The following is a 23725-nucleotide window of genomic DNA, read 5'->3' on the forward strand; positions in this document are numbered from 1 at the left end:
CTTCAGGGAGAACGATGAACAACGAGATCAAGATCGGTTTGTAGAAGAAGAGAATAATATTATCTGATTAAAATATGTAAGTTTACCTAGTAGGATCCAGTATCACTACTTGAAATAATGACGTTTTGTAACTTGAACCAAAAACTGCAACACCTTGAATATGTATAGTCCCCAAAACATATATCAATGAACATCCGATAACGAGAGCAGAAATGACAGAATACCTCCAAATAATGGTACTAAACAGAACTATATGTAAAGGGTAAATAAAAAAGCCGACCCCATATAATCCTATTACATGCAATATCAACGAGACCAGGTAGATACCACGAAGCCTGGGCAAAAAAAAAAAAATTAAATAAAATTTTTTGAATGACACATTCTTACTGAGTAAGATAATCCTCAATCTCAAAGCCAACTCGTTTTAGAGCTTTTTCTTCTGCCTCCCTGGATGAGCCCATGGCTCTCCGCACCACGACAGTGCGTGCATCCTGTAGACGCACCTCGACGGGGTTGCCCCCGAACCGCTCTAATTCGTCCTTTTCGCAATCCCGGATGTACACCGTGATGTCAGGGCCCACGCACGCGCGCCAGAGGGATGCCATCCACTGCCAGTGGTCCAGTGGTGCATAAGCGTCTTTGATGGGAATAGAGCAGGCAAAGGTGTCTGCGGTGGTGAGTTGGTAACGGGGAACAAGGGCGATCGGCACCGAATATTGATCAGTCCCAGATGGCGAAGACGATTCCGAATAATTCTCATTTGACTGCGGCGGGGAGCCGATATGCAGATCGGCAGTCTTGGGGATGATTGTTTTGGGCGATACCCCCGAGCAAGTATCCTCTTCAACTGGCTTCAGTTCTGGAGATCCCAATGAAGGCCTGACAAAGCTCACAATATCGTCCGAGATGCGGTGCCAGGCCGAGATAATATCGAGATAGTCCATTGTGGTATCCCCCATTTTCCCCGAGCCAGAGGATCCCCTACGCGGTCGAATCTCGGGTCCTTCGAAAACGCGGACGTTGTATCGGCCTTCTTTTTGCAAGGCGTGATATAGATAGTCAACCGCGTTCATTACATGGATTGAATCTTGTCCATCCACAGCAATCACGGCCCCACGTTGCGGTGAAGCTCCATCGCGGAAGGAGGGCACAAGAGGAGGAGATATTTTGGCGAGGACCTTGATCTTATTAAGGAACGGAATTGTCATCACTGTCGACTCGAGGTTTAACCCGTCCGCCGCGAAGGGAGTGACTGGAGTCATGACATTGGGAGCAATGACAGCCGTCTTTATCGGGGGCAATCTCAAACTGGGATCAGGTGGTGGATACTCCGTGACATTTCGAAATAGCCTTGGGTTATTATGTAGCATCTGAATCATGGCACGAGAATATCCTGAGTCAGAACTAGGCAGATACGGGGAGATTGGATACGGCGACTCTGGACTCTTGTCACGGTGAAGGTTCGCTTTCAAAGTTGGCTGAGAATTGAATCGACGACGTTTTGAATCAGGCGATAAGCTCCCACTGCCATTTTCCTCATATCGGCGTTGGCGAGATGGCTGAAGCTCACCGTTACTTCCAATCCTAACAGGGTTTGGTGGTCGGTTAGGGTCTGCGCTCCGGCTATGGGAACTGTGAACCATACACTCGATGTGTGAAGGTGCAGCGTTGGAGTTGGGCGCATGTATAGGCGGGGGGTAACTTGGAGAATTTGGAGATTCTGTTGGTCCTGCTGGTTCTGTTGGTCCTGTTGGCGCGTTCATGATACGACCACCGCACCGGTTGCAGACTGTTGAACCCGAAGGATTATGACTGATGCCTGAGCTTGTCTGGCGGGAATTTCCATCTCTGCCAGAACGACGGGGCTGATACCGATAACCCGGATACTGTTGCAGATGACGAGCCTTCTCTTCCTGTTTGATATTTAGTTAGCATGAGTTTCCGCTTGAATACCAAAGATACATACTAGTGCAAGATCTTTCCACTCGTCCCTAGTCTCCTGGGGGAGCGCCTTCCATTGTTTCCCGATGATTTTCGAGATGTCGGGGTTCGCAAGACCTGGATTTTGTGACACCACTGATGCTTGATAGTGTTGGCGGTATAAAATGAAAGCTGGTTGCCAAATTTAGTCAGGGTTCTTCCAATCAAACGGAAATAAAACACTACAGGAAAAGAGTAACACGGGGGAAACCTACCATTGCGAGGCCTTGGAATTTTAGGTTCCGGTTGGCATAGACAGAAATTGACCGCGGACTCTCTATCTTTAGCACTGGAATTGGCACTGGATTCGGTACTGGATTTGGCACTGAATATGGTACCACTTGAGGTCGAGGAGGTATCTGACTGCGAGGAACGTTTGCGAATGGGGAGATCCTTGATGACCAAAGGAGCAGCGACGGACTTGGGGGACTCGCTGGGAGCCTTGGAGGAGACCTTATCGAGAGCAACCTTGGTCTGATTAAGAGGGGAGAGCTGGACTGAAGCTGAATCCCCGTTGACGGAGTGGCGGTCCATCACGGCGAACTGGGGGACGTCGTCGTTCATTATCTTGTGCTCGAGCAAGTTACTGGTCTGTCTGACCTGGGGGGCTTCATAATGCAAAGGAACCGGGTTTGGAAGAACTCGATCGTAAGACATTTAAAAGGCAATGAGGGGAATCTCGTCTTTAGATGTAAAGATGGATGGTTTGAGGAAGACAGCCTTCCATTCAAGGAGAGGGAAAGCAAAGAAGAGAACAAGAGAAGTGGTAGACAGGAGAAGAAGAAGATGAGAGGAAAAGAAAGAAAGTGAGGTGATATAAGGTTACAGAGGCAAGTGAGTGTCTTTTGTTTTCTTTTTTAAGCTCTCTCTCTCCCCTCTCTCTCTCTGTGTGTTCTCTCTTCTATCTCCTTCTGATGCCGATGATCCTCGCTTTTCTTTCACGCCAGCTTATCTTTTCTTTCTTTGCACTTCTTTTCTTTGACAATAATAGTGTTTCTATTCAAACTGGAAAAAGTGAAGACAAGGAAACGCAATGTGCGCAAAAAGAAAAAAGCAAAAAATATTAAAATAAAATGAAATAAAATAAAATTAAAAAAAGGGAAAAGGATTTCCCCCCCGAAAATACAACATTCATAGAGGGCTTTCAAGTCAAGTGCTTTGTTATAAAATAGGTAGTTTTACTGTAGTAGTCAAGCAACCAGGGATCCGGCCAATCCCATCGAACGCCGCCCTGGTCGATCCGTTTCTTTGTTTCCTGTTCTTAGACTGTCTGATGGGCACGAGCCAGGTTGCTGCTTCCTCCCCCACATCGAAACACAATCTATCAGGGATCGAGATGTAGTATGCCCAATCATTCCTGTTTGATTAGGGTGGATTAAAGGTGGAGGGAAAAAAGATACCATACTCATACCCTACGAGATGGAAGAATCATGATGAGAAAAAAAAAAAAAAAAAAAGGAGGGATGAAACATGAGGTGTTGGCCTGGCCTGGCATTATGAGTTATTGTCGTTGTTTTCCTTTGTTCTGCCCGCATGCGGTGTGCCGCAGGGGTCCCGGGCCAATCAGCAGCCGGCGCACTGATGGGGGGCTGGCTGCTAGCCACCAATCGGGAAAGTGACACCTTCCCCATCTGACTTGAGTATGGCTCTCCTGGAAGTAACGACGCCTGCGGCAACTGGAACTCATCCAGGCCATCCCACGATTTGGAATGGAGACACTGAAAGGCCTCATCCCGCCTGCTTCCTCCTTCCCGGCCTATCCGGTCATTGACACGTCGATGTTGCAGCCCTGTCGTGTCGTGATCGATCTCACATTCCAATCTGGTGTTCCGGCGATCCATCGCATCTCCAAATCTCTATTTCCACTCCACTCCGCTCCCACGTTGCACCCTCATCGTCGACGTCATTTACTCAACTTCAACTCTCGCAATGGGACATACCACCTTGACATTTATCATGTCTGCCCGTCTGCTTTTTTTCCCCCCCGGCTGAGAACTTAAAAGGAACCAGCAAACTTAGACTTTTCCAGGGTTATGGTAATACCACCAGACAGACAGGTCCCAGAGACAGAGCAAGACTCTTAGACATCATTCCCTCTCTTTTTTGCTGCAACCGTTTGGTCGTGTCGGGAACCAGCCGTCGTTGTTTCTTTCTACAGGTACCATTTCTTACAAAGTGGTTTACGTTTAGACTACAGCTACCAAAGTCTCTTCTCTCCTGATCGATTGACTCAGCCACTTTGCTTTAATTCCATGGAAGACTACCGTCCCCTGAAGTCAGTGAATAGACGGCCCGCGGGATATCTCGTCCCTGAAGACAATTCAGTCGATCGAGTCGGATCAGGGCGGGAGGAACACCAGGAATGTCTTAAAATCTCTACCGAGACAGGTACTTGCCGGGTTTCTCTTGCAATAATGCCTGGTCTCTGATATCGTCATATACTGCTGACCACTCTTGAAACAAGGACTCTCGAAATTTTCTCTCTCGATACGACTTCTATTCAAGTCCTTTCTGTTCTACTGTACAAGCCCAGCCACAGGGCTGTCAGTTTCGAATAAGCCTTGCTTGAATGAGTTGGTGTCGATCAGGTAGACTATGCCCTGCTCTCATTGTTCTACAATATTACCGAGCTGGGTGTTCCGATGTTTAATCATTTGACCCTGCCTTTGTGCCAGTTGATATGCTGGTCGATGGTAGGGTTTGATGCGGAAAGGAAAGTCACATCCGCCGTAAGAGTCATGACCCTGAAGTCGTTTGGGACCTGTGTCCAGCTCTTAGACAGCACGTCGATCTACTTCATGAAGGCTTTCTATTGCACTGAATCGATTTTGTCGCTTGCTCGTAGTCCAGACATCTCAGACCCCTGGAATACATCAATCGCGGTGTTATCTTGGCAGTTGAAGATTTCGTCCCTCGACAGACCTTGCACGGCATTTGACTCGGTAGTTAATTGACTGGGGTTTTAGAATCTGCCAACGGCGACTTGAACAAACTGAGCAAGATCCCCGACAGTTCTGTGATACAGACACAGTGTGGTTTCCTTTGAGAATCGGGCCGTGCACTAGATAGGTTGTTGTGGTGGCACGGAAACTAGAGTGGCCCGGTTCCCTTTATGCCGACAAGACATATCACTGGTCGTTGCTACGACGAACACAGCCAGGGACTATATCCATACTAGCCTCTGAGCCTCATCAGCCTTATCGCTCCGCGACTCCCCAAAGATGACCAGCGGAAAGGCTCGATCGTAGTAGTGCTGAGTGGCTAGACATGACGCAGTGGACAGGATAGTACACAGTCAACGTGTACAAGGTAGAAGCTTATTGACGATTTTCATCGTGGCGACCAAGAACAAAGAACTCGAGAACAAAGAAATGGTTCGATTGGGAAGGGAGGTGCGACTGACACAAGGCCTCGGATAAGACCGATTCGGCCGTTTCTCTTGAGCAACCTTTAGGCAGCTGCGAATTAAACACCCTGGAAGAATTCATGTGATATGTGATGGATGCACTCCATTCATATTGTCTGTCGTTGTCAACAAAGAAGTGATGATCGATTCCCCGCGAGGCACAAAATTAGAAAGACAAAGAAAACAGCCCAATGGGAAAAGCCCCAGCCAATGAGCGATCGATCAGGCGAAAGAAGGATTCAAAGACAAAGAGACAGGTAACTCAAGAACCAAGGCAGACCAGCTTGTATCCAAAATGGCATCATGTCCGAGGAAGTGAATCTGGCATATTCTCTCTAGTCACGATGCGCTTTGGCCAACTGAGATCCGTCCGAAGCTTTTCGAGGCTACCCATGTCGCTATCGAAAAATATCAGAAACGTTGGGCACATTTCTATCTGCTTTTGACGCGGTGGAGACATTTCACCGACCCCGAGGCAGTCATTCGAAGCCAACTCACAATTGTAGTCCGTGTGTATGTGCTAGACTGCAAGTAGTACTACTTTTTCACCATTTTAAGCTATGAAATGAGGCGATACCATCATATTTCAAATATAGACATCTGGCATTATGATGGTGACGGTGGATGATAGTATGAGGAATAGTGTGCTCCTTTGACAGAGTAATCAGTGATCTAGCCACGGCGGTCGCGCAGAGTAAAAACTCTAGACTGCACCCTCATGCGACCATCGAGAGAATAATGAGCAGTAGCATGATGCTGATGGAGTTGACGAGACAAAGATCGTGATTTGTCGACGAGGCCAAATTGGGGGTCCCAAGAGAGATGCTGACATAAGAAACCCTACCGAGACGCGGCTGTTCCCCATCTGGACTAGCGCGGGTTAGTCAGCCGCCCACACAGGGAAATCTCGCTACACCACCGCCAAAAATCCCACGACGAACGAATCTCCGACGACAACCTCATCGACCTGTCGACAAACCCGCGCCTCCGTCTTGACCGCGCAGCTCCGTCAAGATGAAGCTCAACATCTCCTACCCGGCCAATGGGTCGCAGAAAATCATCGAGGTCGACGATGAGCGCAAGCTCCGTCCCTTCATGGAGAAGCGCATGGGAACCGAAGTTAGCACAACCCTCCCTTTATCTTGCAACATACGAAATTGCGAAAACAAAATATGAGAGAGACAGAAGACTGATTGGGATTTTTTTTTGTGTGTTATTAGATTGCCGGTGACTCCCTCGGTGACGAGTTCAAGGGCTACTTGCTCAAGATCACCGGTGGTAACGACAAGCAAGGTACGATCTGGACTTGGAAATATAAAACGGGCGACAAGAAAAGGAATGCAATGGGCTAATTGAATTTCACTGTACAGGTTTCCCCATGAAGCAGGGTGGTATGTGACGACCAAACCAAAAAAGATGCAAACGAAATTTCCAGTCGGACAGAAACTTATCGATTCTTACAGTTCTCCTGCCCACCCGTACCAGACTGTTGCTCTCCGAAGGCCACAGGTAAATTCGAACCCCGCCACCAGAACGACATGGAAGCGATCGCTAGAAGAATGGAGTAACTGACGACGGTTATAGCTGCTACCGCCCCCGCCGTACTGGAGAGAGAAAGCGCAAGAGTGTCCGTGGTGGTATGTTGGAAATCATTCCGGTCTTTGCGAACGAAATATAAAGGGAATCTGTGTTGTTGACGCTTTTTCGCAGCCATCACCAACTTCGACCTTGCCGTCCTCGCCCTCTCCATCGTCAAGCAGGGTGAGACTGAGCTCCCCGGTCTGACCGACGTTGTCGTCCCCAAGAGACTCGGACCCAAGCGTGCCACCAAGATCCGCAGCTTCTTCGGTCTCGAGAAGAAGGATGACGTTCGCAAGTTCGTCATCCGCCGCACTGTGACCCGCGAGGGCAAGCCCGACTACACCAAGGCCCCCAAGATCCAGCGTCTGGTCACTCCCCAGCGTCTCCAGCACAAGCGTGGCCGCATCGCTCTCAAGCGCCGTCGCGCTGAGGCTTCTCGCGAGGCTGCGTAAGACTCTCTCCATTTGGCCCATTTGCTTGCAGCACTGTTCAGAAGGCTAACATATTCCACAGTAACGACTACGCCAAGCTCCTTGCCAACCGTGTCCACGAGGAGAAGTCCAAGCGTGAAGAGCTCCGCAAGCGGAGAGCCTCTTCCATGCACAAGTAAATGTTTTTCTCCGGGGTTTAATGGTCGGGTTACGTCTCTGTTATGACTAGGGCGAAAAATTCTCAGCGGACGGGAAACGGGGGGATTTGAGTTTCAAAAGAGAACGCAGGCGCGAACCCCAAGACAAGCCACGACAGTAATCCTTTGGTCCTTGGGGTTGGGCATCTGCAGGACCAAACACTACAAACTTGGAGTGCAAATAAAAAAAAACTAACAATTAAATTTTTTTTTATGGAGTGAAAGGGAAATGCCAAAGAATTTGTTTTCTTTTTTTTACTATGGATTCCAAATGGCGACGGTGATGGTTCTGCGGGCTGCCCGTGCCGCTTGCCAGATGAAATGAAGCTCTATATGTTTTTTTTTGTTGTACTCCGATTACCCAATTCATCCTTGCACAATTCATCTTCTCTCGTATCGACGTATATTCAAGCAGTCCGTCAATCACAAGGCCTATGCATGGCTGTGGCTTATGCTCAGGCAAATCGTGTGTGCTTGAAACTTAAGATTAGGGCCCAGCTTTGTGGGGAAATTTCGACTGGACAGTTTTTCCCCACATTCAATATCAAATCCATTTCTACGGATATATAATACGAAAGAAAGTGCCAGCAATCATCATGCTGTATATGATGTAAAGGGAAGTCCACTCCCAGATACATTAATGTCACATCGAATAGCTATCTCAGTCTGAGTTCTACGAACAGCAAACTCCGAATCAATCTCCAGCATACTATCCTCGAGAACAATAAAACCCTCAATACCTATATATGTACAAATGATGCAGTTCGTAAATAATAACCACGCCAGGAAACTTTTTTCTCTTCCTTTCCACTCCTTTGTGCTTCATTCATCGTGACCAATAACCGTGTAGAAAAGAAAAGAAAATGGGAAATCAAATAAGGTACGGAGTAGATATCCATCTAGGACCTCATATCAGGCCTCCAACCGAATATAACTTTGGAAAAGAATAGCCAAGCAATGCAGTACTCGAAAATAAAGAAATCACAGGCAGGCGCTACCACTTCCTGAGACGAAACCGGAGTCATCTCGATGCCATGCCTCTTTACACCCTTCGTCCCTCAACTCGTAGCTTATGCGACAGCGTGCGAGAACAAGAAGCTTACTGACTCTCCGTTGTGGGTACGTCTGCAAGCCTCGGCAAGTGTAGGACTGATGTCGATGGTCTCGATTCTGTCGCAAATTTCCTTCTTTTCCTCGTGAGGCACAGTGTTGGTGACGACGATCCTCTTGAGACAGCTGTTGTTGATGTTGTCAATGGCATTGCCAGACAGGATTCCGTGAACAACAATAGCGTTAACTTCCTTAGCTCCATGCTCCATAACGGTGTCGGCGGCCTTGGCGAGAGTTCCACATGTGTCGGCCATGTCGTCCACGATGATAGCAACCTTGTCCTTAACGTTTCCGACGAGAACCATTCGCGAGACTTCGTTGGGACGGGGACGCTCCTTGTGAATCAAAGCGAATTGCGAGTCAAGGCGATCGGCGATGCCGGTAGCTCTGAGTAAAGAACCCCCATTAGATATGCAACAGGATGCCTAAATATTAAGAGACTTACCTCTTCGCACCACCGGCGTCGGGACTGACGATGACACAGTTTTGCACATCCAGGTTCTCCCGAATCCACTTCAGCATGCTAGGTTCAGCATACAGGTTGTCAACTGGGACATTGAAGAAACCTTGGATCTGGCTTGCGTGGAGGTCCATGGTGATGACATGGTTACAGCCCGCAGTCTGGAGCATGTTTGCCATAAGTTTGGCGGTGATGGGCGCACGACTCTTGTCCTTCTTATCCTGGCGCGCATAGGGGAAGTTGGGAATGACGGCCGTGATGCGGCGGGCCGAGGCAGTCTTGCAGGCGTTGATCATGATCAGGAGCTCCATAAGCCCGTCGTTGATGTCGTTGGGTCGAGTGGATTGCAGAATGAAGACTGCCGGAATGACATATTAACTAAGAAGCCCTTATTTGATCGGACCGGGAGACAATACCATCTTCGTCTCGTACACTTTCACCAATTGTGACACTAGTTTCCTGGTTCGAATACTGCAGGACCATAATCTTGGTCAACTCAATGCCGAGTCTGCCAGCGTTGTCAGTCCAGCATTCTAGAGACAGGATGGCCCGGCACCAAATGCCCTTAACATGATATTGATAAAGCATACCTCTTGGCAACGAGCTCAGCAAGCTCGGGGTGACTGTTACCAGTCAAAAGCTTGATCGAGTTTGACGCCATTGTGTCTCGAGGCTACCGAGTGAGAGGAAAGACGGATGACGTGGGCGCAAAAAGAATCCGGGCGGTATAGGTAAAATGAGAGAGAAAATCGGGATAGGTATCAATAGCAATCAAGGCCAAAAAAGAACCATGCCAGAGAGATCGATAGAAGATGGAGAAATCCCGGTCAGAAAAGAAGCAAAGAAAAATGCCCCGCCGGCAAGAAACGGTCGAAAAGGATTATCCCGTGACCTTTTCTCACCGCCTACTGTTTTCGTCTGTGGGGGAAGAATGATGAAGAGAAACTGCTTTTATCAGATCTAAAGCCATACAAAAAAGAGAAGAAGAAAAAACACAATTTAAATACACAAGTGAGAAATAGAGCCAATACAGCCGAAAAGAAAAGAAAATCGAAAAGGAAAAGCCCCTGATGGTGCATCGTCGGAGCCCCGATTGACCTGCACTTCAACCGGTTAAGCCTTCGAGCCATCCAAGTTCTCGCCGTTGCACTGCATCCTCCACTGATCCCCCTTTCATCGCCACCACAGCCAAGTGTACATAACCAGTAGCTGAATCAATGTGGAACGCCGTTAGATGCAAGAGCATGTAATCGAAGTCTCAAAAACATGAAACCAAGGCAAAAAATGAAAAATAAACAACACATGTAGTACCGTAACCCGTCGTTCAATATGAGTAAGTTGTGTACCACCAATCTATGCAAACCCGAAATATTCACTACCGGCTGTCATGGCTGTGTACAGACGCTGCCGGAGAGTCTCGTAACTCTCATATTCTGGAAGATCAAGTTCTGTTGAATAGAATTAGCATACATCCCATGCCTCGGGGCTTGAGGAAATACTTACGATTGAAGCACGTATGCGAGCTGGGAAGACGATCCTTGTTTCCATAGTCGCGATGGATATTGAACCTGCTTACTCCGTTCATACCCTCGAGCTCCTTGAAGCCGTTCAGTGGCACTTTACTCGTTCCAGTGACGAACTGAAGCAGCTTGGCACGCTCTTCCTTGTCAAACGAGCGGACTGCACGCCAGAACCACTGGATCTGGGGTGATGAGGCCGAGTAGTTATGGTACTCGGTGTTGTTTTTCCAGTCATCCACCTCGATCTCTGGTAGACCAGAAATCAGCAGTTCGAGTTCTTGTTCGTTGAAGATGGAGATCAGGTCTGGTGCGATGATCTCATGGAAGCCTAGAAATTCATGTTAGCACTGTTCTATCGGGTCTCACAGAATTGAAATAGACTGTACCTTTGAGGAAATTATCAAGTTGCTCCTTGACAGATCGAACCAAGCGGTAGTCGACCACGCGCTGTACGTACTCCTCCTTGTTCTCTTGGGTCACCGGGATGTCACGTCCGTTTTCTTTGAGGTCGACCACTTGCTTCTCTCCAAAGTCATCCGTCTCAATAGCAAATGTTTCCGTGATGATATCGGTGATGTCATTTTCGAGCATCCAAAGTAGAGACTTGTAGTAATCAAGGTCGAGCGTCTCCATGTCCTTAATGGACACAGCCCTTCCGAGAATGCACTTATAAACTGCCCGGCTAAAATGGCAGTCAAGGACGCGGCCCTCGTACAAAGCTTTACCGATGATCCGTCCAATAAATTTGAAGAACATCAGATGCTCTGAATTAACACCACTCAGACGGTTCGGGTGGAAAGTTGTCCTGTCAGAAGCAACGGGAATGAACAAGGCATAGTTGGGGTTGAACATGCCACGGGCGAGAACCTGGAACCACTCTCGCGTTACACCGCCTGCATCAACACCCTCTTCACCATGGAAGCGGACATTCAACTTTCCATACTTCAACTCTTCTGCTGTCTTGAAATATAGAGATTTGAAGGAGTCAAGGAAGACCTGGTCTCTCCTGACAGAGAGTTGAAGAGGTGGGTGTGGGTGACGAGGCTCAGCACCACGAGAATGTATCCGGCGAGTAAAGTAATTGCGCTTGTTATCAAACTCCAAGACTTTAGGGTTCTTAACTAGCAGCGAGAAAGTGCCACTCATCAGTCTAGGATTCTGACGAACGAGCTCGTTGAGGATTTTGCGGTGTTCCTCAGTGAACTTGAAGAACAGACCCTCCATGCTCAGGCCGGCATCAACAGATGTGGTCGACACGGAGAGCTCTCGGCTGTTTCGAGAGGTTTCCTTCAAGGTGGTGTTCTTGCACACAACCATCAACGCTTCGATCAGAGGAAGAAGAATAGTTGCCACGTTCAGCATGTTTTTCTTTTGGCGAATAACGGACAAGCACTCGCTGAGCTTTGTCCACAGAGGCCCAAAAGTAGAACTCTCATACAGCTGTTGCAGAACATCTTCCTTGGCAACAGGGTCAGGTTCAGCCCCTTTGACCTTATCGGCACGGTTGGGATCAAACAAGTAATCGAGTGCGGTCAAAATTCGTAGCAATTTCGCCTGGTCAGAGCTGGCTGGAGAAAACTTCGCCAAAGCAAGCCCTTGCATATCAGTACCTGTCTGAGCCTGGTGAATATGGGACAAGAGTTCTTCCAGGTCGGTCAAAATTGTAGTGCTGAGGCTTTGAGCCTGGCTAACCAGCTCGTTCCCGATCACGTCTCGTGCACCTGGGATAGCTGAAAGGTTGTTGATGGTTGAAAGAGTATCTCTGAATGTTTTTCCATTGCATTCGCGAGCTGCGAGGATATGAACAACCAGCCGAAGATTGTGGTCCGGCACAACGGGAGGTTCGATCGTTTTCCTCTTGTGCTTCTCATCGTCGGCTGGCTTCTTTTTCGGTTCCGACTTGTTGGCCTTAGCGGACGCGCCATCTTCAGTCTCTGCAATTGTTTCCACGCCTTGCACTTCTGGGTTCTCAACAGAAGGAACAGGAGCATCGGTCATAGTTGCATCTGCTCCGGAAGCAGCAGGTTCTGTGGTCTCGGAGGCTTGCACTGGCTGTGCCTGTTCCTCGGGACGCTCAGCTTCTTGCACGCCCTCGGGCTTCTTGCCCTTTTCTTCCTCCTGTTTTTCCTTCTCACGCCGAAGAAGCAAGGTGAGTGGCTGCGTGATGCTACTCAAAAGACTCGAAAGCTGCTCCATGCAGTTCGGACTTTCCATGATTAACTTCCTGTCGAGTAGCGAAAGCAGAGCATTCAACGCGAATTTGTTGGCACGATTCTCTTTGCCTTTGCCTTTGCGGAATGCTTTTAGTTTCAGGGTAGATGAAGGGTCATGCTCGGTCAGGAAGAACCATGCGATATGAGGGTTGTACTGAGACAAGAAAGAAAGTGTTCCCAGGCACTGCTGTACCACCATGGTTGGTGTTACTTCATTGCTGACATTCGAAGCTGCCTGGAAGGACAAATTCCGTTTGACAGATTGTGGTGTCTTGGGCACTGAAGGAACCTTGGCACGGAGCGAAAGTTGAGCAAAGCTACGCTCGATTGAGGAGACGTCCACACTTCCATCCTGCAGGACAGAGAGCAGAAGGCTAATGACCTCAATCCGATTCTGACGGTTTTCGGAGGCATGGCTCAAGATGTCGTTCAACTGATGACGGGCATTTCCGTGGAGAGGCATGAACATAAGGCGTAGGAGTGTTGCAACACCCGCCTTGTCGAGCATTTGGACGATTTGGCGCCTTTGTGGCTTCTTGGGCTCCTCCTCTTCAACTGGCTCGTTTCTTGGGCGATGCTCGATTCGGGGCATATCGCCAAACTGAGCCAGTCGTCTTCCAGGAAGGGCGCGTGCTTCAGTAATGAACTCGGGGCCCAGGGTCGCAAGTATTTCTTCCGGTTGATCAGCGAGAACAGCTTGCCGCAACGAGGGATCCAGGGTAGCGAGGAAGCTGGCAGCATCCATATCTTCTGCATGGGCTGTTGCACCAACAGGCGCGGCTTGTCTGCGCGATTGTTCGCGTTCCCGGCGGCGGCGATCTGCTGCCTCTTGTTGCAACAACTCATCGCGAATTTCTGTGGGAAGAGCCTCCAAAAATTCAGGATTTATCTCGCTTGGCTCTTCACCAGCCGCGGCAGCTTGAGAACGCTGCTCGGCAAGCTGTTGCATAATAACCTCCTCCCGAAGCTCCTCGGGCAAGGCCTCGAGATACTCGGGGTCGATCTCCATTCCCGTAATGTCAAGCTGACGACCTCGAATTGTCGTGTGAACCCGATGGGCAGGCTCAGCAGGACCAGCGTCAGCTTGAGGTGGGGGCGCAGCAGCCTCAGCAGCGGACTCTGTACGTTGCACATCATCCATTGGCTCAGAAATCACCCCAGCAGCTTGTCGCTCTGCTTCCTGTTGCTCCCTTTCTTGCTGTCGCCGAGCATTATCTTCCTCTTCTTTTCTCTTGCGCTCTTTCTCTTCTTCTTCTCTGGCGATACGTTCTTGCCGCTCTCGCTCTGCCCTTTCTTCCTCGCGTCGCTTGCGCTCCTCCTCGACTTGCTTTTGTCGCTTTTTCTCTTCCTCAATTGCGGGAGGCACCAGGATCTTCAACACGGAGTTGACCACACGCTGCGTCTTCTCCACGTATGTGCTACTGAAAAGCATGCGTGCTTCCTCTTGCCAACGGGTTCTAGTTGTCGCTAGTGCAAAACTCACGGCTTGAGAGGGGTCATCCCGAGTACGGGTTGGAGGAGCTTGTGGCCTGCCAAGTCCGAAGATATCCTGGATACGATTAGGCAAGATAGCTCGTCTGTCAACGTGGACATGTATTCCGTCAGGGCGAGTGATCACCCCGAAGCCTGGAGAGCCTTGACCTCCAATGGCTTGCATGATGGCGTTCATGAAGCTGACAGGGCTGTCCATGGGAAGCAGGCGTCCAGTTGAAACAGGCTCCATGCCGTGAACCCAATCAGTGAAAGCTTCGTTGCCAGCTCCACGGGGTTGGCCGGTAGCCTCAGGCCCACGGTCAGTTCGAACGAGAAGAGGATTGGTCCCATCATCGTTGCCACGCGCAGGGACCTGGGTTCGGTGGAGTCGGTAGGGCTGGATCGGGACGATTCCATGGCGACTCGGCATTATTCCAGTTACCCACGCTGGGGGAGGTCCACGGAAGCGGTGATGGTGGTGGCCACGCGGCAATGGAGGCTCATCGGCTTCCCATCCCCATGGCTCAATCAAATCGTCATCTGAAGAGTCGCTAGTCAGCATTTCCTTTCCCTTCTACACAGAGTTACTATGCTTGAACTTACCATCGAATCCCTGGTAGGACCCTTGATCTTCATCCCCATCATCAAGTTCATCTTCGAGCTCATCGATTTCCTCGTCTTCTAAAATGCTGTTAGCAATTGTAATAAAAATGGCTTCAAATCAAAGCATATTGATAAAATTAACATGCCTTCGTCTTCATTCAAATCGTCATCAACAATATCCTCATGCAGATCTCCTCCAAGGCTATCAGCATGGAGATCCTCGACGCCTCCAGCGGCTTCGTTAAGAACACGGAACAAATCATCAAATCGCTGGCCATCGCCATGTTGATCTGCTTGTCGGATATCGGCCAATTCATCTTCGAATTGATTCATCATCTCGGCTTCTTCATCGTCTTCAGACATCTCTTCGCTTTCCCATTCATCATCATCACCATCTCCTAGGCTCTCGTTGTCTCTATCACCGGTGATTTCGCCAGCAAGAATTTCATCGTCATCCATATCGGACTCCTCGTCATCATCATCATCTTCTCCTTCGTCGTCCTCGTCGTCCTCGTCGTCGATGACTACCTCGATGTCCATGCCGTTGTCACCAGGGAGACCTTCAATAGGCCCAACGCCTTCAATGTCGTCATCCTCGTCACTAACGACCTCCCCATCGTCCTCTGGCATGTCTTCATCGTAATCCATCTCCTCTCCGTATTCATCATCATACATTTCATCGTCTTCTTCCTCGGATTCCTCAGAGCTGGTCTCCTCCTCATGGCGAGGTTCTAACATACCGAGAGTAGAATGACGGAAAAGGTCAGGGGTCTCTTCACGGTCATCATCCATGTCCGAAACCGAAGTCGCTGATGAAATTTCGTCTTCTGCGGTTTCTCCGAGAGTGGAAATGTCTGATGTCTCGCTCAAAATGACAGCAGTCTGCGTAAGCTTTTTCAATGGGCGCAGGATGTATTTGATAACCCGCTTGGAGGCAGGGAAATTGAGATCAATGTCGGCAATTGAAGCCGTAAGAGCAGCAATGAAATTTTTCTCGAACATGGTCTTGGCAAGTTGTCTGGTGGAAGAAGGGAAGCTGGATTCCCCAGAGCCAAAATCATACCCACTCAGCATTTTGTCGAATAACTCAGCAAGTGACATCAACCTTGAGTATTTGGCATCTAGGGCTTCATTCGATGCATTGGCATCTTTGTATGACCTCAACGCATGTTCGAGAACGAATCTGCGAACAAAGGCAAGTTCAGGCTCGTCTTCCTCCTTCTGGTTCTGCTCATTACGTCTCCTTCCAGTCCCGCCAAACTCCCCCGTCTTGGTACACAGAGCAACAAGAACCCGAGTGGTCCACGCGGATGTGTTCGAGCGCTTCTTAAATGCAACTGATTCATCATGCTCCATGGTACCAATTGGCACGAGAGCATTTAGCAGGTAATTAAGGATACCCGAGCGAGGCTTCGAAGGCGTCGTTGCAAGGGGATCCGCCTTGCGAGAGAAGTTGATGAACTCAACCTTCGTTCGGTTGTATGATGAGAGCAACTCCGTCAAGCACTGAAGAAGGAAGCATCGGTAGATGTAGATGGGGTGATCATCCGCTTTGAAGGTAGACTTATCCGACTTTTTGGAACTGCGTACACCTTGTATATCAGTACTGGAAACAGATGGTGACGGTGCATCATTAGACATCTCCACATCAGTCTGGACTTCAGGCTGCTCAGACGCAGGTTGATCCGAGGTCTCAGCAGGTGGCTCTTTATCGTCAACATCTTTGTAAGATAACAATTCAGAAAGCAGGTAGTGAATTACGCCATCTGGGTTCTCCACGATAGGTGCTTTCAGCTCTGCTCCCTTGCCCTTGTCTTTATCTTCTGATACCTGACCATCTGCTGGGGGGTTATCACCGCCTTTGTTTTCATTGTCTGGGGCATTCTGAGTGGAGGATTCTGGTGAGCTGTTGTTCTTGTCTGATTTCAACGTAAGAATCTGGGGACGTTGAAGAGTGTCATAACGTTGCAATTTGAGCTTTTCATTGGTGACCTCGACAAACAGCTCGGGTGATCTTAGAACAAGGTGATACATCTGTCGAACATAGCCGGTGGTATCTATCTGCCGAGACGACTTGGATTCGAAGTTGGCAACAATTTCACTTCTCATAATCTGCCGGATGGTATCCTCATCTTCTACAATATGTCTCAGAATCAACATAAAGGCGCTTTGAAGCTTCTCGTTCGTAGAGCTGGAAAGCTGTTTGACCATGACAAATAGGCGCTGCAAACTTCGCTTTTCTCCAAGGCGAGTTGCAATGCGGCGGTTTCGTGTCAGGATGACGAGAATGCGACACACGGATAGTGCCAATGCATCATCTTTTCCTACCCTGGGTAGTATTTCGACAAGAGCCTCAAACAATTGCACCTTTTGGTCATGTGAGACAAGGGGCTCTTCTAACTGTGCCGGCTCCTCGTTCACGGGGTTTGGATTGTCAATGCTCGGAGGAGTCCAGTGGATTTGAGTTGGCTGAGAGTCGTCAGACAAGAGCTTTTCAAGGATAAGCAATACATGTCCAATCCATGGGAAAGATTCATCGGCAGACTTCTCGGGGGTTGACAGATTGATAAACCCAAGGAAAGTCGTGAAACACTCCTTCAACTCTCCCAATGTGGCACTATACATGTCTCTGTCTTGGAGCACCAACGCGAGAATATGAGCGTAAGCAGCAACCTTCTTTCCGGCTGCTTGGAAATTTTCCATTTGCAAAGATACCAGAGACTGCACAAGTATCTCTCCAACATCTCTTCTGAAACTCTCGGGGTCGCGATGTTTCTTCGTAGCAGACGCAATCAAGTCTGACAGCTCGAAGGATACATCATGGTGTTCATTGAGAACGTCCAGGCAGCGCTCAATGAGATTCGAACGAACCTCTTCGCGCTCTGCATCCAAGTCTTCGACCGTAGTTAGTTCACGCCGTCTTGTGGGCTGTTCGGTGTGCGATTCCGAAGGCTGATTGGTGGGCTGTGCTGGTTGCTCAGACGATGAGCCTTCAGGAGGATGAGTATTTATGGGACCGGTGCTCGAAGAAGCCTCACGAGAATCGTCGCCTGGGTTCTGCTCATCGTTGAGAATGTGGTTCAAGGCTCTTGCCAGAAATTCGGTGCCATTTCCAACATCGTTCTCCGCAACTCTAACTTGATCTTGATCTTGCTGAGATGCCTCATCTCCTGGTCGGCTTGAAGCTTGTGCCAGCAGCATGGCAAGTGTGGAATGCGTGGAACGCTCCATAAGCCCGTTGCCAAAAGGTGGGGCGTCTCCAACAGTTGTGTCCTCTGAGGCCTCCCCACCTGGAGTTGTGCCGGATCTCACAGCTTCGATATCATTAGCAGAAGGCGGATGTCTCGGTGGAACTCGTAGCCAGGTTTGTGCCTTGCAGTATTCTTCGGCAGCGGGGTAGATATTATTGCAGCGGTAAAGAGCCTCCTTGGTCAAGTCTTGTTCGAACCCTTTCTCTTGCAGGGAAGCAATACGGTCTTTGTTGACCACAAACTTCTTCCTCGATATCTCCGTCAGTGCAGGAGAGGGTTCTGTGCGCCGAGCAGCCCCTGTTTCGTATTCACCATCAAGTGAAGAACGAAGGATATCGATCAAGCATTTTATAACAGAGCTCGATGATTGTGTCCCAAAATCAGAGTTCCACATATCCCGTGCCATCGGCAATATCTCCATGCGGAGATCCACCAGAAATTGGCCAGGTTGAAAGTAGTCCAGGCGGTCTCTATCCCGTTCGCTGCTAGTCATAGCTTGCGTTTGGCTAGAATCCACGATGTTCTTTCCTGAGGCGAGTTCGGAGAAAAAGCTAAGGATAATCTTGATGCCGCCGTAGGCAGATGTAAGTCGTGCCGAAACATCGTTTTCGGATTCGGACACAGACTCTGGCGGCGTGAGGACCTTAACCTCTTGGAGGAAAACATCGCAAATATTCTTCATTATCTTCAACCCATCATTCCTCTTGAACGCGAAAAGAACCAGGGTCAGGTAATGCGAATGGGGACGATCAGCGGTGGCTAGGGGGAAAATGTCAGATTCTGTATTGAAAAACAAATTAAGGGGAGGGACCTTACCCTCGAAAAGCAGATGCGAAAAGGACGAAAGTATGACTATGAGGTAAGCAAACCGTAGCTTCGAGTTATCGCTTGAGTTCGGGGGGCTAAACTGCAATTGTTTCATCACAGCACTTGCAATGGAGTCGGCTACCATGGTAGCATTCTGTCTCTGGTAAAGATCCATTCTCCGTTTTCCAATGAGACCAAGGCCTAGGTTATGGAAGAAGCCCGTGATCGAGGAAGGCAAGGAGCTGAGAAGATAGCGAAGGGTCTGTACATTCTTGAAAGCAACGCCATCTTCGGGAACTTTGCTCGTGCCATCTTTGGGCTCCTGGTTTGCAGGCGTTTGAGAAGGATCTGTAGCGGCTGTGCCTTCTTGAGAAGATTCGGTTGCAGGCGCATTTTGGTTTTCTTCAGTACGAGACCCAGTAGAATCATTGGATCTTTCGGGGCCAGATCCGCTGGCTTGCACTTTCGTTGCCTGGTCCCATGTGTCGGGTATGTTTCTTTCAAGCAATATTTCCTCCCACACGCACGCAGCATGGAGACTTCCAAGGGCTTCGACAAGAGAGCAGTACCTATCTGCCAGGTTAACCTGGCCAAAGGCGGACGTTTGCTGGCTAGGTCGAGTCTGGTACAATGGCATGGAATAGATTTCGCGGAGAAGATCTGTCAAAACAAGGGCAGCCATCATATGTTTGGCAAAATGTGTCCCAGGAATGCCCGCAGAACTAAGCACTCCAGCCTCATTTTCTGGTTGCTTTCCGGCATGAGCTGGCTTGATCAGGGATGTGAAGAAACCAGAATTTCTGGGCTCCGACCAGAAGCCAGAGAGGCTATCAACTGCGGTCTGTGCACGAGTAAGAAGAGAAGGTATGACAAGATGGGGCTTGGTTTCCGCCAGCATGTGGACTAGAACAGTGAGCTCCTGGTTGGCGTCTGTGTTGTGGAAGTCAAACGGAAGGCTTTGCAGCGTCGCGAAGTCCAACACGAATTCAACCCCTCCAGATTCAATGAAGTAGGTGCAATTAGACTGGTTTTCAAAAAAGGCTCCCAAGAATCGCAGGACTGGGTAGAGGTAGTCCGTAGCAGTAAGACCAGATTCATCTTGGTCCTTCGGCTCAAAGGAATCAGTGGAGGACGGGATGATATGGCTTAGATCGCCGAGAGCCAATTTATCCCCGTTTGGAAGAGTAGTCGAGTTTAATTCCGGGACACCGAGATGCTGAGTAACATCGGACGTCACATTGACAGGAGTCCCTATTTCTCTGAACAAGAGAGCAATATCGCCTGAAACAATTGGCTTGCCTTGAGCGCCCTCGGTCCACAATTTCGACCCCATGCCATGTGACCATGCCTTACTCTTGCACAAGAGACCAACGCGCGCAACCATCACAAGAACAGCAGTCATAATGGACGACTTCAGTGCAGGGTGATGTCGAACCAATTCATCAAAAGTTGTACCTAGAGAACGCACGAGGTTGGGATCATCTTTCAAGCACTTCACATGCTCGGGGTTCTCAAAAATCTCAAAGAAACTCTCCAAACCATGCGACGACTGAAAAAGCTCCAGGCCAGAGGCATTGAGACAAATAGCCCCGAAGGCTGACGGTACGCATGAGAGAGCTTCCGCAGCAGCCATAATCCCGGGTGCCAACTTCGTGTCTTTGGGCCTGATAAGACAATATTCACGGCCTTCTTGGTTTCCGGTTGTTGATGGGCCGGAGACCGCAGAGGGAATTTCAGATGAAGCCTCTCCCTCAGTCTCAGCGCCTTCCGTCTCAATTGGCGACTTTTTAGGGTTCTTCAGTTCAGAAACCGTAACAGCCTCGAGGAAGCTCTTGCTAAGGCCAGCTTCTGCGATGACCGCATAACTAGTCGGCTCATTGTGAATAAAGCTACTGAGAATATTGACAGCATTGCTCCAGACATGTGAGCCAAATACTCGAGCGTTCTCAAGTACTAAGCGTAAGGATGTCAACAGTTGAGGTGAGTCTATCAGATTCCGAAGCACACGATCAAAGCCACCACCGTTGTGTTGCATGATATGGTTGACAAATCGGAACATCCATCGAAGGGTTTGCTGTTGGAAATACGGGATCTGATAGTCGATTGACGGGGTCTTATGCTGAGATGGAATGCCTACCCCCTTCGATACGCTCTCGAAGGAAGACTTGGTTTCATGGTCAATCAGGTCTGAAATTGCATCGAATCCTTTGGCACTTGTAAGAGTACCCAGCGCATCTCGAACCGCGTGAACAAAAGTGTCAAGGAACTCCATGATACGGGAATAAACTCGTCGGGCTTTCTCAGTTCGAAGGTTTAGAACATCCACAAACATCGGGATCAAACCAGCAGCCACCAGCGTCTCCGGGGTTCTGGTACTCGAGCTAGGAAGGGTTCGAAGAAGAGCAAGCAAAGCATCACGCCATTCATCCTGATAAATATCATCTTTGTCGCTATCTTCCAAGCCTAGCTCGTTGACTGCTTTCCGGGTCAAGAACATGAGAACGCCATGGTTGACATTGACGCTCAACGCGGCGCAAACGTCAATAGCTCGTGCTTTGTGCTTTGCAAGGGCATCAATTCCTTGGATCGCCAACGTCTGTACAGACCTTGAAACCTGAAGATCACCACTTGCACCAAGGTGGACCAATTCGGCAAGCTGATATGCGAGCTGAAGGCGCTTCGGCTGTTCCATATCATTCTGAAGAATCTTCTGTTGGAATATGGGTTCGGGGTATACATAGGCTAGATTGGTGATTGCCAGAATTCGGATCGCAAGGATCTGTTCGCGGCTGGAACGAGAAGTTGCCAATCCTTGAGCAGTGCGAATTTTATGGAGCAACTCATACTTTGTATCCGCCGGTACCTCTTCCAAATTCGAAGAAAGGAGGTCTTCAGCTTTCGATGAAGAGACCTTAGAGTAAGGAATGTCCAGAGTCTTGCCACCTCGCAACGCCTCTTCTGGCTTCCCAGAAGGTGTATTAACAGCGGCACTTGGGGAATCTTCGGTAACTGAGGTACGACTCAAATGAGGGGTGGGGTGAGTGTGACTCCTACGTAAGGGTGTTGGCGTGGTCGGAGTCTGCGAGCTCTGTCCACCCTGGCCAGTTTCTGACGTCGGTTTCAACTGATCGGAGTCTGAAGGGTAATATAGCACACGAACGTGGCCCCACTCATCCCAGCCATCATCTTCCCGAATGAGAGATGTCAGATCGTTGGCATTGTGTTTAGTTTGGGTTGTTTTCTCCTTCCCTTTAACCACAGGTGTAGAAATAGGCGCCTTGCCAGGGGTCAAGGGACGGGCGAAAGGTGCGGCAACTTTCTGCAACTTCTCCAAGTCGATGTTGTAGTGAGTTGCCAACAGGCTTTGTTGGATATGGGAGCCACCACGGTGGCGAGAATGATATCTTTGTGCCAAAGAAAGCGCCAAGCGCAGGGTAGAATGGAGGAGAGATAGGGATGTAGTATTCAAGAGATCGCCAAGACGTTCGCTGCTGTTATACAAGCTGCGATTGCCACATTTTTCTAGCAAGAGCCTAGAGAAATCAAGGATTGATTCCACAAGCTCCCGGTCACCCTCCGGACCATAACCCAGGGCATTTACCTTGGCATCGGCGTCTTCGGTTTTACCTTCATCCTTCGTATATGAATCCACTAGAACGCGTCTGCCAAAGGACTGGGTTTGGGGGCCATTGTTTAGAGCGTATTTCTCGATAACAGATGCCAAAATCTCATCGAAGTGGTTCAAAACGTTGATCCAGTGATACAAGTCACCTCTGGGGAAAGGCCATATCCGATTAAATGTGTTAAGGTGTGAAGGGAGCTCGGGGATTGGAATCGTTGTAGCACGAGATACGAAATCTGACAGGTAGGGTGACTATAGCAAGAGAGGGGGGTAAAAAATTAGCTGGCCTTCAAAACAAGGCTAGATAGCCAACGCGGGGGTCTCGAAAACTTACGATCGTAGCCTCATGTTTTTGGCTTGCCACCTTCTTAATTCTCCCCATGTTGGCTTTCAGATAGACAGACAACCATGAGGAATTTGAAAGGGTTGACGATGTTGTCCTCTAAACGAGGGTGAAGAGGGGAAGTCGTGTGAAGACCGGGTCGCGGAGACAGTCGCGAGGAGGCCTTATGACGTTTTAGGTCCTAAACTTGCCTCAACAAAAAAAAAAAATGAAAGTGGATCGAGCGGCGATAAAAGCTCTTGAAGGATGATTCAAAAGCTGATTAGGAATCAAGAGAATAAGTAAAGAAAAGCTTTCGCTCGATGGAAAAGCTCTCTGGGGAGTGAGGGAATAGTGAAGTCAAAAGGTGAAAGATTGAGGGTTGCGGCTTAAGCAACTGCCACTGAGTGTCAAACGGACAAGGAAACGGGTGCAGGTCGTTACCTTGAAGCTTTGACGACTACAGATGTAGAGACAGTGATGAATAAAAGATTCAAAGCCACAAGTGAGTTGGGAATGAGGATGGAGAGGAGGTTGGTGTTGAGGGAGAGACGATGGGAAAGAGTTGGAAGGTTCGTGAAATAATATTATCCTGATGGAGGAGCTTCTCTGCTTCTGGCTCTGTCAGTCACTGGTTCAGGCGCAGAGCGTGGCCGGAGCGGGTCTTCTTCCCCGCCGAACACCAACGCATCGCGTCGACAACAAGAAAATTTACAAATTATCTTGGAAAAGGTTTTTGATATATCTAG

The 23725-nt window shown here is 49.1% G+C and overlaps 4 protein-coding genes across 4 annotated transcripts; 1 reads left to right on the top strand and 3 right to left on the bottom strand.

The window, feature by feature from the left end:
• Positions 1-69: 69 nt before the first annotated feature.
• On the bottom strand, positions 70-3070 carry ASPWEDRAFT_145558 (putative HMG box transcriptional regulator). Its single transcript, XM_040829488.1, has 3 exons — positions 2196-3070; positions 1967-2112; positions 70-1913 (listed from the first exon to the last, which is right to left on the bottom strand). Exons 1-3 carry the CDS (start codon positions 2635-2637, stop codon positions 384-386), a joined length of 2118 nt encoding a protein of 705 aa, XP_040694321.1. The 5' UTR covers positions 2638-3070; the 3' UTR covers positions 70-383.
• Positions 3071-6400: 3330 nt separating this feature from the next.
• Positions 6401-7822, top strand: ASPWEDRAFT_123797 (40S ribosomal protein eS6; the record flags this gene model as incomplete). Its single annotated transcript, XM_040829178.1, has 7 exons — positions 6401-6505; positions 6607-6679; positions 6757-6777; positions 6850-6895; positions 6971-7023; positions 7097-7415; positions 7481-7822. 7 exons carry the CDS (start codon positions 6401-6403, stop codon positions 7575-7577), a joined length of 714 nt encoding a protein of 237 aa, XP_040694322.1. The 3' UTR covers positions 7578-7822.
• An 843-nt stretch (positions 7823-8665) lies between these two features.
• ASPWEDRAFT_47438 (ribose-phosphate diphosphokinase) lies at positions 8666-9826 on the bottom strand (the record flags this gene model as incomplete). The annotated part of the gene is made up of 4 exons (XM_040836967.1): positions 8666-9092; positions 9151-9523; positions 9582-9673; positions 9756-9826. The coding sequence occupies 4 exons, from the start codon at positions 9824-9826 to the stop codon at positions 8666-8668; spliced, it is 963 nt and encodes a 320-aa protein (XP_040694323.1).
• A 692-nt stretch (positions 9827-10518) lies between these two features.
• On the bottom strand, positions 10519-23036 carry tom1 (E3 ubiquitin-protein ligase TOM1; the record flags this gene model as incomplete). The annotated part of the gene is made up of 7 exons (XM_040827486.1): positions 10519-10613; positions 10669-11013; positions 11072-14922; positions 14971-15060; positions 15117-18984; positions 19042-22906; positions 22989-23036. The coding sequence occupies 7 exons, from the start codon at positions 23034-23036 to the stop codon at positions 10519-10521; spliced, it is 12162 nt and encodes a 4053-aa protein (XP_040694324.1).
• Between the last annotated feature and the right edge of the window lie 689 nt (positions 23037-23725).

The sequence above is a fragment of the Aspergillus wentii genome, assembly GCF_001890725.1.
Source record: "Aspergillus wentii DTO 134E9 unplaced genomic scaffold ASPWEscaffold_1, whole genome shotgun sequence".
Lineage (NCBI taxonomy): Eukaryota > Fungi > Ascomycota > Eurotiomycetes > Eurotiales > Aspergillaceae > Aspergillus > Aspergillus wentii.

Coding starts and splice junctions, on each gene's coding strand:
- ASPWEDRAFT_145558 (XM_040829488.1), bottom strand. CDS start 2,637: ATGTCTTACGATCGAGTTCTTCCAAACCCGGTTCCTTTGCATTATGAA. Junction 2,113..2,195: donor AATTCCAAGGCCTCGCAATG/GTAGGTTTCCCC, acceptor TTTGGCAACCAG/CTTTCATTTTATACCGCCAA. Junction 1,914..1,966: donor AGTGGAAAGATCTTGCACTA/GTATGTATCTTT, acceptor AATATCAAACAG/GAAGAGAAGGCTCGTCATCT.